Here is a 16,837-nt window from a genome sequence, read left to right as displayed (position 1 = left end):
TGTTACCAAACAAACTACTTTTTTTTTTTTTTTTTTTTGAATACTGAGTTTTGCTCTTGTTGCCGAGGCTGGAGTGCAGTGGCGTGACCTTGGCTCACTGCAACCTCCGCCTCCTGGGTTCAGGCAATTCTCATGCCTCAGCCTCCCAAGTAGCTGGGATTAGAGGTGCCCACCACACCCTTGGCTATTTTCTTTTGTATTTTTAGTAGAGACGGGGTTTCACCATGCTGGCCAGGCTGGTCTCAAACACCTGACCTCAGGTGACCTGCCTGCCTCAGCCTCCTAAAGTGTTGGCATTATAGGTGTGAGCCACTGTGCCTGGCCACAAACTTCAAATATTTTCCTACCTTTTTTTTTTTTTTTTTTTTTGAGACAGTCTTTCTCTGTCTCCCAGAACAGTGCTCTGTGGCATGATCTTGGCTTGCTGCAACCTCCACCTCCCAGATTCAAGTGATTCTCCTGCCTCAGCCTCCCAAGTAGCTGGGGCTATAGGCGTGTGCCGCTACTGGGGTAACCGCCCCCAATATTTTAACATAGGTTCTTTCTATTTTCCATAAGGGTCGGCCAACTCAGCAATAAAGAGAAAGAGTACAAAGAGAGGAATTTTACAGCTGGGCCGCCAGGGGTGGCATCATATATCTGTAGGACCGTGATGCCCACCTGAGCCTTAAACCAGCAAGTTTTTTATTAAGGGTTTCAAAAGGGTAGGGGGTGTAAGAACAGGGAGTAGGTACAAAGATCACATGCATCAAAGGGCAAAAAGCAGAACTACTAATAAGGGTCCAACAAAGATCACAAGGCAAAGGGCAAAAGCAGAACTACTGATAAGGGTCTATGTTCAGCAGTGCATGTGTTGTCTTGATAAACATCTTAACAGAAAACAGGGTTCAAGAGCAGAGAACCAGTCCGACCACAAATTTACCAGGGAGGAGTTTTTTCCCCACCCTAGTAAGCCTGAGGATACTGCAGGAGACCAGGGTATATCTCAACCCTTATCTCAACTGCATAGGACAGACACTCCCAGAGCTGTTTATAGACCTCCCCCAAGGAATGCATTCCTTTCCCAGGGTATTAATATTAATATTCCTTTCTAGGAAAAGAATTTAGTGATATCTTCCCTACTTGTACGTCCATTTATAGGCTCTCTGCAAGGAGAAAAATATGGCTCTTTTTGCCCGACCCCACAGGCAGTCACACCTTATGGTTGTCTATCCTTGTTCCCTAAAAATCGCTGTTATTCTGTTCTTTTTCAAGGTGCACTGATATCATATTGTTCAAACACACATTTTACAATCAATTTGTAAAGTTAACACAATTATGACAGTGGTCCTGAGGTGATGTACATCCTCAGCTTACGAAGATAACAGGATTAACAGATTAAAGATAGGCATAAGAAATTATAAAAGTATTATTTGGGAACTGATAAATGTCCATGAAATCTTCACAATTTATGTTCCTCTGCCGTGGCTCCAGCCAGTCCCTCCATTCAGGGTCCCTGACTTCCCGCAACATGCTGCCACGCCCAGCTAATTTTTGTATTTTTAGTAGAGACAGGGTTTCACCATGTTGACTGGGATGGTCTTGATCTCTTGACCTCGTGATCCACTGACCTCGGCCTCCTAAAGTGCTGGGATTACAGGCATGAGCCCCCACACCCAGCTTAACTGATTTTATATCTTACTATTTTTTTGAGAGAAGGTCTTACTCTATCACCCAGGCTAGAGTGCAGTGATGCACTGCAGTGGTGCTGAGCTTACTGCAGCCTCAACCTCTCAGGCTTAGGTGATCTTCCCACCTCAGCCTGCCAAGTAGCTGGGACTGACTACAGGTGTGTGCCACCCCACCCAGCAAATTTTTTGTAGAGACGGGTTTTCACCATGTTGCCCAGGCTTATCTCAACTCTTGGACTCAGGCAATCTGCCCACATCAGCCTCCCGAAGTGCTGGGATTACAGGTGTGATCCACTGTACCCTGCTCCTTTTACATGCTTTTCATTGAGAAATTACGTAATGAACCTTACCAGAGCTGTGTTTGAAATTAAATAGTAATTTAAGAATTCTTTAATGAATAAATTCCTTGGAGTTGGTTGCATATATTTTGGTTACTTGGAAAACCTTTTAACATGACTTCTACCCCTGAAACTGTGTTATAGATGGTGAGATTGCCAGATAACTGAGTTCTGGGTAGGAAGAAAATCATGATGTTTGAGTGAGGTAGATGGATGGGAGCGGGACTGGGTAAGGGGAAGTTCTTATTTTTGGTAAAGTTGACACATTTCTTTCATTCATTCATTCATTCATTCATTCATTCATTCATTCATTCATTTGAGATGGAATCTCGCTCTGTTACACAGGCTGGAGTGCAGTGGCGTGATCTTGGCTCACTGCAAGCTCTGCCTCCCGGGTTCACGCCATTCTCCTGCTTCAGCCTCCTAAGTAGCTGGGTGCCTGCCACCATGCCTGGCTAATTTTTTGTGTTTTTTTGTATTTTCAGTAGAGACGGGGTTTCACCATGTTAGCCAGGATGGTCTAGATCTCCTGACCTCGTGATCTGCCTGCCTTGGCCTCCCAAAGTGCTGGGATTACAGGTGTGAGCTACCGTGCCCGGCCTATTTTTATTTTTTATTCATTTACTTTTTCTGAGACAGGGTCTTACTCTGTCACCTAGGCATGATCACTGCTCACTGTAGCTTTGACCTCCCAGTCTCAGATGATCCTCCGTCCTCAGCCTCCTGAGTACCTGGGACTACAGGCACACGCTACCATGCCCAGCTAACGTTTGTATTTTTTGTAGAGACGAGGTTTCACCATGTTGCCCAGGTTGATCTCAAACTCCTGAATTCAAACAATTCTTCTGCCTTGGCTTCTCAAAGTGTTGGGATTACAGGTGTGAGCTACCGTCCCCAGTGAACAAATTTCATAGAGAAATCCATTTTTTGGCTGACTAGTTTCGGCAGTAGTTTGTGTGCTTTTAAAAATTACCATGCTGGCTGCTAAATTTTCTTTCTTTCTTTTTTTTTTCCCTCTGACAGGTTCTTCAGAGCAGATATCCTAGTCTATTGGCAGTGGTTGATCACCTGCTTGACATTTATATCCAACTTACTGGAGAGAAACATCACTCTTGGAGTGATAGTTCTGTTGGATGTGAACAGACACCTGAAGAAGTTTCAGAAGCCAGAAGAGAAAACAAAAGACCAACCCTTGAGGGAAGAGAATTATCTTTAAGGTACTGGACTAAACAATTTTTTCTTTTCTTTCTTTCTTTTTTTTTTTTTATTGTGAGACTAGAGTCCCGCTCTGTCACCCAGGCTAGAGTGCAGTGGCGCAGTCTCGGCTCGCTCCAACCTCTGCCTCCTAGGTTCAAAGTTCTTACCAGCTAGAAGGAAATGGTCAGATTTTGAAAATATAGGTTGCTTCATGGTGTCAGATCCCTTTTTCAGATTTATAATTAACGACTGGGAAGGCTTGATTAGGGTAATGTTTTTAACTTTAAAAAATAACTTTTAAAGACAAACTTGTGAATGGCTCCTAACATAATTCTTTCACCAAATGCCCTTTTCTGACACTTGGAGTCTTAAATAAGTCTTGGATTTTGCTATCTATGACTTCTGTGCCGTTCTCTCTTCTCAGTGGTTGACTTTCCCTTTGAGAAGTGAGAATTAGAAATGGGCATCTCCTCAGGCTGGGCGTGGTGGCTTATGCCTGTAATCCCAACACTTTGGGAGGCCGAGGCGGGCAGATCACGAGATGAGGAGTTCAAGACCATCCTGGCCAACATGGTGAAACCCCGTCTCTACTAAAAAAAAAAAAAAAAAAACACAAAAATTAGCTGGGAGCGGTGGCAGACGCCTGTAATCCCAGCTACTCGGGAGGCTGAGACAGAGAATTGCTCGAACCTGGGCAGAGGTTGCGGTGAGCCAAGATTGCATCACTGTACTCCAGCCTGGGCAACAGAGTAAGACTGTCTCAAAAAAAAAAAAAACAACAATCTCCGCATTCTGATCTGATTTGGTTGCTCCCCTCCTTTCCTGCTACCTTGTCTGGCATGGAAGGCAGAGTAATAATTTGATAGGTCACTTCCTGGATTGGGTGAAGATTGAGAACTCTTTGTTTTGCTTTTAAATTTTACACACAAATACAAAGAGGGGAAGGATTGGGATCCCTTAATTACTGGTTGCTCAAATACCTTTTATCTAAGCATTGTCAGAAGAAAGAAGAGAGTTGTCAGGTAAGCCCAGACTTAAGTGGGTCAATAAATTCTGATGCCTCTGATGTCTTTGGCCTGTGGTCTTTTCGTTTTTTCTTTTCTTTTTTTTAAAGGGATCTGCTGAATTGGTGTAATAGGATTGCCCATAGCTTTGACAGTTCATCTTTATCAGCATCATTAAATATTTTTCAAGAGGTAAGATATAGTTTTCCAGTCTTTTTTCTTTTGATTCTGTAAGGCTGTTGACTTCCATTGTTATTTTCTGTCTTTTGATTGCCATCAGACTTTTCTCTTTTTTCCAAGTATGAGTTTGTTTGTTTTTTTTTTTAATTTTTATTTTTTTGAGACGAAGTCTCGCTCTTGTCCCCCAGGCTGGAGTGCAATGGCACGATCTCGGCTCACTACAACCTCCGCCTCCTGAGTTCCAGCGATTCTCCTGCCTCAGCCTCCCAAGTAGCTGGGATTACAGGCACCTGCCACCACGCCTGGCTTATTTTTGTATTTTTAGTAGAGATGGGGTTTCACCACGTTGGCCAGGCTGGTGTTGAGCTCCTGACCTCAGGTGATCCACCGGCCTCGGCCTCCCAAAGTGCTGGGATTACAGGTGTGAGCCACTGTGCCTGGCCTGGTTTGTTATTCTTAGCTAGTTAAAACTCAACTAAAGTGGCATTAAAGCTAATTGAATGTAATACATGTTTTATGGTTTTTGAAACAAATTATTATTAATTTCAAAAGAAATATAGTTTCATATAGAGTAAAACAGATAGTGAAATTAAAGTAAAATGAAAGAAACTCCCAGGTAATAATAAAGCAATATTTGTTCCTATATGTAATTTCTTAGTCTGTCTGATAAATTTGTATCTGTCCAATCCCTCTACTTTTTTCTCAGTAGGGCTGCTTGATGTTGCTTGACTGAACCTCTTTGTAAGACACCATAAATCCAGGATGGATTTCTAATGAGGGTGGTGGACTCTTCTGACTAATGCATCTGGGGTCCATTGTTAGTATCTCTGATGGGAGCATGTATGTGCACAGGACTTAACCATTCTAGTGGATATTATTACGGAAGACCAAATCATAGTGGTAAGGTGGAATAAGAACAAAAGGAGTTGGATGTTCTTTTAGAAGTAACTCTTTTAAACTATAGTATATACGGTAACCAGAATAATTGTTCTCTTCTACTCTAAAATATATTTCTACTGAATTTGAGACCAGCCTTTTCAAATCAGTAGTGTATATTCTTTTGAGAACTGGCAAATTGTTTTTGTCCAGCTCTTTTCCCTGCTTATTCCATCCAGACCAAATACCTTTATCAAATATCAGCTCTACTATAATTTATGTTACAGTTAATTTAACAACTCCACCTATATTTTCACATTAGACCTAAGTTGTGATTTCTCTAAGGACATTGAGAACTTTTTTTTTCCTCCAAAATATTTACAATCAAATTTGTTCAGAGGAAGATTGCTTTTGGGGACTACTGTTAGCCCTCCGTTTCTGTGAGCTCTGCATCTGTGGAGTCAATCAAACTTGGATCCAAAATATTCCATTCCTGTCCCTAAGGTGGACAGTAAAAAGTAAATAAATAAATAAATAAATAAATAAAATAAAATATTTCAGGAAAGAAATGATTGTATTGAACGTGTACAGACTTTTTTCCTTGGGATTATTCCCTGGACAATACAGTGTAATAACTATATAGCATTTGCATTGTATTAGATATTGAAAATAATCTAGAGATTTAAATAAAATAAAGAGGGTGTGAATAGGTTAAATGCAGATTCTATGCCTTTAAAAATTTTTTTTTTTTTTTGGCTTATTTTTCTACATACTGACACGGGCCCTATGCCTTTTTTTTGTTTGTTTTTTGAGACGGAGTCTCGCTCTGTCGCCCAGGCTGGAGTGCAGTGGCGACATCTGGGCTCACTGCAAGCTCCGCCTCCCGGGTTCCTGCCATTCTCCTACCTCAGCCTTCCCAGTAGCTGGGACTACAGGTGCCCACCACCACGCCTGGCTGATTTTTTTTTGTATTTTTAGTAGAGATGGGGTTTCATCGTGTTAGCCAGGATGATGTCAATCTCCTGACCTCGTGATCTGCCCACCTCGACCTCCTAAAGTGCTGGGATTACAGGCGTGAGCCGCCGCGCCCGGTTACCCTATACCATTTTATATAAGCGATTTGAGCATCTTCAGATTTTGGTTTCTGTGAGAGGTCCTGGAACCAATCCCCCAGGAATACGTAGGGACAACTGTATTATAATAGTAAATCCTATATTTTTAATATTGATGTTCATAACTTTAGATTTCTGGGTATAAGTTTTCCTGCTTTTTACTAAATGTTAGGGTTGCCATTATTTGAGTCTTTTGGCGTCTTGTAAACTGACTTTACTTAAAATTACGGCTTTAAAATATATTTTAATTTTGAAAGGACTAGATTCTTCTTGTTAAAAAACAATAGAAAAGATGATGGAAGAAACTTAACTACTAACTCTACCTCTGAGACAAAAGCCATTTGCAGTATTTGGGGCCTATTTTCTCTTTTTTATCAGTTGAGGCAATGCTGTATATTAAGTGTTGTATTCTGAGTATTTCAACTGTCAGAACAAAAATATAAAATACTTTTAAAAAGGAAGAAAAGAAAATAGATCAGATTGTAACTGCTCAATGGGTTCACCTTGCCCGCTGCCTAGACAGAGAAAATTTATCATGACGGGAATTGCAATAGAGTAATTCACGCAGCACCCACTGTATGGGAGACCAGTTTTATTATTACTCAAAGCAGTCTTCAAGAGAGCTTGATGAATGCTAGGCTAGCCATATAGGAAATGGAGTTGTTACTCAAATCAATCTCCCTGATAACTCAGAAGCTAGGGTTTTTATGGATAATTTGCTGGGCAGGATACTAGGGAATGGGTGCTGTGATTGGTTGGGGATGAACTCATAGGGATGTGGAAAGTGGTCTTGTATACTGAGTCTGCTTCTGGGAGGGGTGACTGAGTCAGGTGGGGTTAGTTGCCAGAATGCAAAAATCTGAAAATCACCTCAAAAGGCCAATTTTAGTTTTTGTGATAGTGTTGTTATCTATAGGAGCAGTTGGGGAAGCCACAAATCTTGTGACCTCTGGCCATATGACTCCTGAGCAGTAAGGGATTATAGAAACTATACCTACATTTTAACAGAATTAAGGTCCCTCCCATAATCCTAATCCTAATCTTGTGGTCTTTCATTGCGAGTATTTGGTCCCTGAGCAAAGAGGGGGTTAGTTTTAGGGAGGGACTATTATCATCCTTGCTTCCAAGTTAAACTATAAACTAAATTCCTACCATGGTTAGCTTGTCCTATGCCTAGGAATGAGTGAAGATGGCCAGCCTGTGAGGCTTAGAAGTAAGACGGAGTCAGCCATGTTAGATTGCTGTAGTAATCTTTGCAAAGATAGTTTCAATTCCACACTCGTGGTGTCCTTTACCTTATTTTATCTCTCATATTTTCTGTAAATAGAAAATGCTTGATGAATTCAAGTTTAACATTTTTGGGGTACAGTCCATTTTTGGTGGTATTTTATGTTTCATTACATCGGAAGACATAACTGGTTGGCTCACTGGTAGTTGCTAAGATTGAGTACTAGGTTAAGATAATGACCATGAGGTGTTGCACACCTAATGTTTCTCTTACGGTTAGAAAGCAGTCTTTTGATGTTACCTCAGCACTATATGAGTCAGTTCTCCTTGAAACACATACCCAGTGGTCAACACTAATTGCTCTTCTTTGCCCGAAGCTAGGATTTGCAAAGTGGGGTGTTTTGTTGGGTGCTTTTTATTATTTTGCGAGTATTTCAGTAGTCGGTTATTTATATTTGTTCATGTCCTATCTTGCCGTTATGGTCAGGTCCTGAGTCCTGGGTTGGTTCCTTATTTGCACTGCCTTCATTTTTAGAGAAATATTCCTGCTGGATTTTGTGCTTCTCCCTCTCGTGGCCAGGAAAATGATGCTCTGTGATTAACGTATTATTTTAAAAATTAGTCAGCATTTACCTTGGTTATTTTGATAGGCTCTAGACTGTTTCACAGCAATGCTTTCTGAGCATACAAGCAAACTGAAAATGGCGGAAGTTATTGGAAGCAAATTGAACATTTCTAGAAAAAAGGTATGTGTGCTGTTTTTTTACTTTCCTGTTGAAAGGAGGCTAGGATTTTTTGCTTGCTTGCTTGCTGGTCTCTAGTCCTTATTTGGAACAGCTTTTGCAGTGGTGCCTCTTTTGTAAAAGTTGGCGCTTTTATTGCGGCCTCTTGTGGGCATACAACTCCCAAATGACGTGAGTGCAATGGCACGACCTTGGCTCACCACAACCTCCACCTCCTGGGTTCAAGCGATTCTCCTGCCTCAGCCTCCCAAGTAGCTGGGATTACAGGCATGCGCCACCACACCCAGCTAATTTTGTATTTTTAGTAGAGATGGGGTTTCTCCATTATGGTCAGGCTGGTCTGGAACTCGTGACCTCAGGTGATCCAACCAGCCTCTGCCTCCCGAAGTGCTGGGATTACAGGCGTGAGCCACTGTGCCCGGCCATGTTCCATATTCTTAAAGGGAGCTTCCTCATGTCTTGTATCTTCTTCAGTGTTTTAGTGAGCATTTATTTTATTTTGTAGGTAATAGACTCAGGACTGTAACTATGTTTTAGTAATACCTTTGTCTATAACTTAATGCACAGAGTTTTTCCATCTTTTTTATTATTTTCCCTTATTAGAAAAGTTGGCAAGAGACCGAGTGTGGTGGCTCACACCTGTAATCCCAGGACTTTGGGAGGCGGAGGTGGGTGGATCACCTGAGGTTGGGAGTTTGAGACCAGCCTGGCCAACATTGTGAAACCCTGTGTCTACTAAAAAAAATACAATGAATTATCTGGGTGTGGAGGCACATGCCTGTATTCCCAGCTACTCGGGAGGCTGAAGCGGGAGAATCGCTTGAACCCTGAAGGCAGAGGTTGCAGTGAGCCAAGATTGTGCCACTGCACTCCAACCTGGGCGACAGATCCAGACTCCTTCTCCAATGAAAACCAACCAACCAAACAAAAAATGTTGAAGAGTAGTACCAGTGAATACCTGGATACTCACTACTTAGTTTCATTGTTGACATTGTTAATATTTTCCCATTCTTGTTTTATGTCATACGTATTTTGGGAGGAGGGATCCTTTCAGCAGTGGCATTGGTGTCTGGAAAAAATGTCTCAGCTCATCTTGAAGCAGATGTCTGACATTCTCATATGAATGGTGACTCTAAAAGATCTTATGTCAGGAATTTTACAATAGTAGAGATTTTTATAAGGCTTCTGAAATAGTTGGGATGGTTTTGACTGGAGGTCATAAAACGTCCTACTGAAAGGGACTTAAATGATACATATATTAATCATAAGGAAGAATAATGAAAACACCATGAATATTCATTCCACCAATATTCATCATCTTTTGTTGTAGAAGGGCTCACTTTTCCAAGAGCACTTTGCTTCTTTTACTCCTGCCCCAAACCTGAACAAAATCTGTGTTCTTTGGAGAAGAGAAGAATGGCTATTGGGTAGACATCCAGGAGCATCTGCCACAGCTCTTTTTGCTTTGGCTGTAGTCAGATGTACCATGATTTCCTACATTATGTTAGAAATTTAAAGCAGAGGAGCGCATAGCGAGAGAAAGATTTGTCTGATTTTTTTTTTCTTACCTTTTAGGTGTAGACTTACTGTTCACTTTATCGGATATATCAGTGTGTTCACTCCATGTATAGGTAGGGCTTATCTGAAAAGTACCATTTTAGGGAATGATAAATGTTTTGAAAACACAGTATTAGAAGTTTGGAAAATGAAAAAAGAAATTTCTTTATGAAAAGCCAACTCAACTGTCTGGGAAGTAGAGAATGATTCTTTGTAGACTGCTAATTTGAGGGCCAAAATAAGCCTCTGGATGAGGAAATACTCAAAAAGCGTGTGGATTTTTACTCAGGTAAAATCTTATCTCCCACAGGCTGAATTCTTCTGTCAACTTTATAAACCAGAAATTGTGATCAATGAGCTAGATTTGCAAGTGGGTCGAGTGCGGCTTCTACGGAAACAAAGTGAGGCTGTTCACATGCAGAGGTAAGTAGGGCTCTAAACTAAGCTGCCAACTGTGGGGTTTCCAGAAACTTGATAGAAGGTCTGGCTCAGCCTCTTCTCTTTGTGCAAAACACATGTCTGAACTGTGATATCTGTAGTATACTATATAGGAAGGAGCAGTGTTTTCCCAAAGTATGTTCTGTGAAATTAGATATTAATAGGTGAAAGAGGCAATGAAAGTCATTAAAGACTTGGCACTACCAAAGATGAATTATTGATTTTATTCACTGCAGTGTATTTAGTGAAGTAAGCCTCAGTTGGAAGTCAGGCTTATGTCTAACATCAGTCTTTAAATTCCTGGAAGGCTGGGGTTATATAAGATTCTGAGATCGAGGTAACTTTAAATACTTATTACATGTCTGACTGTGTACTAAGTGCTTTACATATTTTCTCATGTAGTGGTTGTAATAATCCTGTGAATTAATATATTAGTGTCCTAGGGCTGCCATAACAAATTACCATAAACTTGGTGGTTTTAAACAATAGACATTATTCTTTCGCAGTCCTGGAGGCTGGAAGTGTAAAATCAAGGTTTCAATGGGGCCATGCTCCTCCCCTCTGAAGGCTCTAGGGCAGAATGCTTTCTTGCCTCTTCCTGATTTCTTTCTTTCTTTTCTTTTTTTGTTTTTGAGACAGAGTCTCACTGGGTTGCCCAGGCTGGAGTACAGCGGTACATGTTGGTTCACAGCAACCTGTGGCTCCCTGGTTCAGGTGATTCTCGTACCTCAGCCTCCCGAATAGCTGGGATTACAGGCATGTGCCACCACGCCCAGCTAATTTTTGTATTTTTAGTAGAGACGGGGTTTCACCATCTTGGCCAGTTTGGTCTTCGACTCCTGACCTCAGGTGATCCACCTGCCTTGACCTCCCAAAGTGCTGGGATTACAGGCCTGAGCCACAGTGCTTGTCCTCTTCCTGGTTTCTTTGGCTCCCAGCAGTCCTTGGTGTTCCTTGGCTTGTATTTGTATCACTGTTAAGTTCTGTCTCTCTTATCACGTGGCCCTTCTTCCTTGTGTGTGTATTTTTTTTCTTTTCTTTTTTTTGAGATGGAGTCTTGCTCTGTCGCCCAGGCTGGAGTGTAGTGGCGCACTCTCAGCTCACTACAGCCTCCACCTCCAGGGTTCAAGCGATTCTCCTGCCTCAACCTCCTGAGTAGCTGGGACTGCAGGTGTCTGCCACCACGCCCGGCTAATTTTTGTATTTTTAGTAGAAATGAGGTTTCACCATATTGGCCAGGCTGGTCTTGAACTCCTGACCTTGTGATCTGCCCGCCTCGGCCTCCCAAAGTGCTGGGATTACAGGCGTGAGCCACTGCGCCCTGCCTTGTGTGTTTATTTCTGTGTCACCAAATCTTCCTTTTATAAGGACACCAGTCGTTGGATTTAAGACCCACCCTAATGCAATATGACCTTATCTTAATTTGATTAAATTTCTTCAAAGACCCTATTTTGAAATAAGGTCACATTCATAGGCTCTGGGTAGGCATGAATTTGGGGAAGATTATTAACCTATTACAACTCGGTACTGTTGTTACCCACATCTTACAGGTGAGGAAACTGAGGCTAAGACACATTAAGTAATTTGTCCAAGATGAGCTAACTGGTACAGATAGTCTTGTCTTATTGATCTTTTTAATCTTCAGAGCCTAGCGTGGTATCAGATGTGTGAGTATTCGGTGTTTGCAGAAAAACTAAATTCTGTAATTTTTGTATGTTGTAAGACTATCTGGTATAACTTGAAGACAATTACTCTGAGCTGTTTTCTCATCCTTGTTTGTTGAACCTGGAATATCTGGTTTCCCAGAGCAAAACTGGGAGAAGCTTGCAGCGTGGTTTTTAAACTCTTTTTTTCTCCTTTCCAGGAAGAAGTTCACTTTTGCTGCTACACGGCCGTCCTCTGTTCTCATTGAGCAGCTTGCAGTGTGTGTCAGCAAAGGGGAGCCTGTGTTGCTGGTGGGAGAGACCGGAACTGGCAAAACTTCTACTGTCCAATACTTGGCTCACATTACAGGTAATCCCTAGAGGAAATAAATCTGCCCCCAGACATTTCACACTGACTACTTTTTTTCCTTTTTTAAAAATATGAAATCCAAAGACCACAGAGTTTAAAAAGTGCCAGCACCCCACATATAATCTCTTTGCCTGGAACTAACTACTTTAAATAGATTATTATTAAATTATATCTAATCTCTGCCTATGCAAATACATATATGAATAGATTTTGTTTTATTTCAAAACAGATACGGGATTATATTCTACATGTTGCATTATACCTCATTTTTAAAAAAATTTTTATTCTTTTTGAGACAGTCGCACTGTTGCTTAGGCTGGAATGCAGTGGCGAGCTCACAGGTCACTGCACCCTTGACCTCCCAGGCTCAAGTGATCTTCCTACCTCAGCCTCCCAGATAGCTGAGACTACAGGCCTGTGCCACCGCGTCTGGCTAACTTTTAAAGTTTCTTGTAGAAACGAGGTCTCGCTGTGTTGCTCAGGTTGGTCTTCAACTTCTGGGCTGTCATGATTCAGAGCAAATGCACATTTGAAAATTTACCTTATTGCTGGGCGCAGTGTCTCATGCCTGTAATCCTAGCACTTTGGGAGCCTGAGGTGGGAGGATTGCTTGAACCCAGGAGTCAAGACCAGCCTGGCAACATCATGAGACCATGTCTCCACAAAAAAATAAAAAAATTGGCCAAGTGTGGTGGTATATGCTGGTAGTCCCAGGTGCTTGAGAGGCTGAGACAGAAGGATCACTTGAGCCCAGGAAGTTGAGGCTGCAGTGAGCCATGATTGGGCCACTGCACTGTAGCCTGGTTGACAGAACAAGAGTCTGTCTCAAAAAATAAAGCCCCATGCCATATTCCCACAGCCTTAAGGAGCACACTGGATATTATCGGTCTTTAAATTTTTGGAATAACACTTTTGCACTTTCTTTATAAAAGGCCACCGTTTGAGAGTTGTCAATATGAATCAGCAAAGTGATACTGCAGACTTGCTTGGAGGGTAAGTGTGGCTTAAAATGTTTTTCTTATTTTTGTGTTTATTACTTGAGGTAAGAAATACTGTTTCCTTAGTGTTACAACCACAGGTTATAGGGTGCTCTGTGCAATAGAAAAAGTTTCCTCAGATAAGGCTTTATTGGAGCTTTTGGCAGGGTACCAGGGAGGTAGCACGAAAGAGAGAATTCTATGGCTGGCCCAACTAAGACAGTCAGGAAAGTAATTTTAAGGGGCTAAAGTGGGAACGAAGTGATATTTAAGCATGTAGAGGCAGGAAACTTCTGGCACTTGAACAGTTTGATAACATATTTCTTCATGTGTCCCATGTCTCATTAGCATGGGTGTGATTTTTAGCATAGCAATGAAGCTAAGGCGAAGGATCAGTCATTCTTCTGGTCTTGTGTGTGTGCAGGAAAAAGGGTAAACTCCCTTGAGTAAGACTTAAGGTGTGAGTTGCCTATTTTAGTTTCCTCAGGGTCCCACCATCAGTGTGTGTGGTGCTTTGAGTAAGATTTATGGTGGGACATTGCTCATCTTAGTCTCTCTAAGACACCTTGAGCAAGATTGCACCTTACCCCCCAACCACAGCAAAGTACTTATTTGAATTTATTGAGGAGCTCATGGGTGTGTAGATGTTTCTCTTCATTTTAACGAACACTTGAGGCCCTTGTTCTCAAAGGTCATATGCTGGAAGAAGGAGAAAAAGCAGGCAAGTATATAATCAATTAATGTTTGTCTATATAGTACAGTTGATCTAAAGTGTAAGTTCTGGGCCAGGTGTGGTGGCTCACACCTGTAATCCCAGCACTTTGGGAGGCCTAGATGGGTGAATCACTTGAGGTTAGGAGTTCGAGACCAGCCTGGCAGACATGGTGAAATCCTATCTCTACCAAAAAATACGAAAATTAGTTGGGCTTGGTGGTGTGCGCCTGTAGTCCCAGCTAGTAGGGAGGCTGAGGTGGGAGAATTGGTGAATCCGGGAGGCAGAGGCTGGAGTTAGCCAAGATTGTGCCACTGCGCTCCAGCCTTTCTACCTTGGTTTTATTTTACTTATATTTGGTTGGTTGGTTGAGGAACTTGCCAATCTGTTCTTATTAATATATGTGATTTTTCATTTAAGCAGACATGTCTATACTGCTGTATATATTTATCTTTATTTTTTTTTTTTGAGACGGAGTCTTGCTCTGTCACCAGGCTGGAGTGCAGTGGCGCGATCTCTGCTCACTGCAACGTCCGGCTCCCGGGTTCAAGTGATTGTTCTGCCTCAGTCTCCTGAGTAGCTGGGACTATAGGCGCACACCACCACAGCCAGCTAATTTTTGTATTTTTAGTAGAGATGGGGTTTTGCCATGTTGACCAGGATGGTCTCGATCTCTCGTGATCCACCCACCTCGGCCTCCCAAATTGCTGGGATTACAGGTGTGAGCCACCGCACCCGGCCTCTTAATTCTTTTTTTTGTTTTGTGGGAGGCAGGGTCTTGTTCTGTCACCAAGGCTGGAGTGCAGTGGTGTGATCATGGCTTAGCACAGCCTTGAACTCCTGGGTTTAGGCAATCCTTCTGCCTCAACCTACCCAGTAGCTAGGACTACAGGCATGAGCCACCATGCCTGGTCTATTTCTCTCTATTCTGTATCTGTATGTCTTTAGGAATTTCATGCCATTAAATAGTCCTAACATAAATGGCATTGATCTTGTACTAACTGAACACGGACTGGGTCCTTCTCTTCTATCGTGAATTTGTTGTGTTATGTTAGCCATTGCAAGTTGTTTTAAATATAATGAGTAAACAGTACATTTGTGATGCAAATTGATGACACAAAAAGGTGGTACTCAAAATATGATTAATTAGAATTTTGTTTTGGTGCCAACTTGGTGAATAGAATATATCTGTTTTTCCTTGTTAGTAGGTCAGCATCAGTTATTAAAAGAAAATGCAACTTACATTTCAATTTGAAAAGATCACTTGAGCCTGTGAAGTTGAGGGTGCAGTGAACTGTGGTCATGCCATTGTACTTTAGCTGGGATGACAAAGCAAGACCCTGAACAGGATCTCGCTCTGTTGCCTAGGCTGGTCTTGAACTCCTGGCCTCAAGTAGTCCTGCTTCAGCCTCCCAAAGTGTTGAAATTACAGACATGAGCCATTGAGTCTTTTCTCAATTTTTGTGTAGTTGGAAATATGCCTTGTTTTCTGTACTCTTACATTACTACAAAGATATATATATTTTTAATTATTATTCTTTAAGTTATAGGGTACTTGTGCGCAACGTGCAGGTTTGTTACATATGTATACATGTGCCATATTGGTGTGCTGCACCCATTAACTCGTCATTTACATTAGGTATATCTCCTAATGCCATCCCTCCCCTCTCCCCCGACCCCACGACAGGCCCTGGTATATGATGTTCCCCTTCCTGTATCCAAGTGTTCTCATTTTTCAGTTCCCACCTGTGAGAGAGAACATGCAGTGTTTGGTTTTCTGTCCTTGCAATAATTTGCTCAGAATGATGGTTTCCAGCTCTATGCATGTCCCTACAAAGGACATGAACTCATCCTTTTTTATGGCTGCATAGTATTCCATGGTGTGTATGTGCCACATTTTCTTAATCCAGTCTATCATCGATGGGCATTTGGGTTGGTTCCAAGTCTTTGCTATTGTGAATAGTGCCGCAATAAACATACGTGTGCGTGTGTCTTTATAGCAGCATGATTTATAATCCTTTGGGTATATACCCAGTAATGGGATGGGTGGCTCAAATGGTATTTCTAGTTCTAGATCCTTGAGGAATCACCATACTGTCTTCCACAATGGTCGAACTAGTTTACAGTCCCACCAACAGTGTAAAAGTGTTCCTGTTTCTCCACATCCTCTCCAGCACTTGTTGTTTCCTGACTTTGTAGTGATCACCATTCTAACTGGTGTGAGATGGTATCTCATTGTGGTTTTACTACAAAGAGATTTAAATAAAATCTTTAGCATATATTATGTTATAGATGAATAGGTGACTCCCTTGTTTAAGAATCATTGTAGAAGATGAGAATACCAAAAAGTTTTTAAAAAGGCAAAGGAATGGAGAACAAAATTCAGCTGTAGGCAAAAAGATGAGATAGGGAAAAGATAAATATTCCTATCCTCAGGCTGTATTGCTGGTTTTGTCTGTTTTATAAGTTATGTTAAATATGTTTTGCATGTGTCCATTATTAAATAATAACCTGGTTTGCAAATCTGGATCCTTTGGGGGTTTTTTTTGTTTTTTTTTTTAAAGATAGGGTCTCACTTTGTCACCCAAGCTGGAGTGCAGCGGCATAAACATGACTTTCTGGGCTCAAGTGATCCTTCCACCTCAGCCTCCTGAGCAGCTGGGACTGCAAGCACAAGCCACCACATGCAGCTGCTTTATTTTTAGTAGAGATTAGGTCTCACTATGTTGCCCAGACTGGTCTGGAACTTCTGAACTCAAGGAATCTTCCTGCCTGGGCCTTCCAAAGTGCTAG

General features: G+C 41.7%; 1 protein-coding gene across 2 annotated transcripts in view; it reads left to right on the top strand.

The window, feature by feature from the left end:
• MDN1 (midasin AAA ATPase 1) overlaps positions 1–16,837 on the top strand; it is a 184,501-nt gene that overhangs the window by 40,290 nt on the left and 127,374 nt on the right. For both annotated transcript variants that reach the window (XM_031667313.1, XM_031667312.1), the window contains exons 10-15: positions 3,032–3,225; positions 4,320–4,401; positions 8,255–8,350; positions 10,215–10,327; positions 12,207–12,355; positions 13,288–13,348. In XM_031667313.1, the coding sequence (XP_031523173.1) occupies positions 3,032–3,225; positions 4,320–4,401; positions 8,255–8,350; positions 10,215–10,327; positions 12,207–12,355; positions 13,288–13,348 (695 nt within the window). The remainder of the gene's footprint in view (positions 1–3,031; positions 3,226–4,319; positions 4,402–8,254; positions 8,351–10,214; positions 10,328–12,206; positions 12,356–13,287; positions 13,349–16,837) is intronic.

The sequence above is a fragment of the Papio anubis genome, chromosome 6 (assembly GCF_008728515.1).
Source record: "Papio anubis isolate 15944 chromosome 6, Panubis1.0, whole genome shotgun sequence".
Lineage (NCBI taxonomy): Eukaryota > Metazoa > Chordata > Mammalia > Primates > Cercopithecidae > Papio > Papio anubis.
The sequence above is the reverse complement of the archived record's forward strand: the minus strand, read 5'-3'. Positions and strand labels throughout refer to the sequence as shown.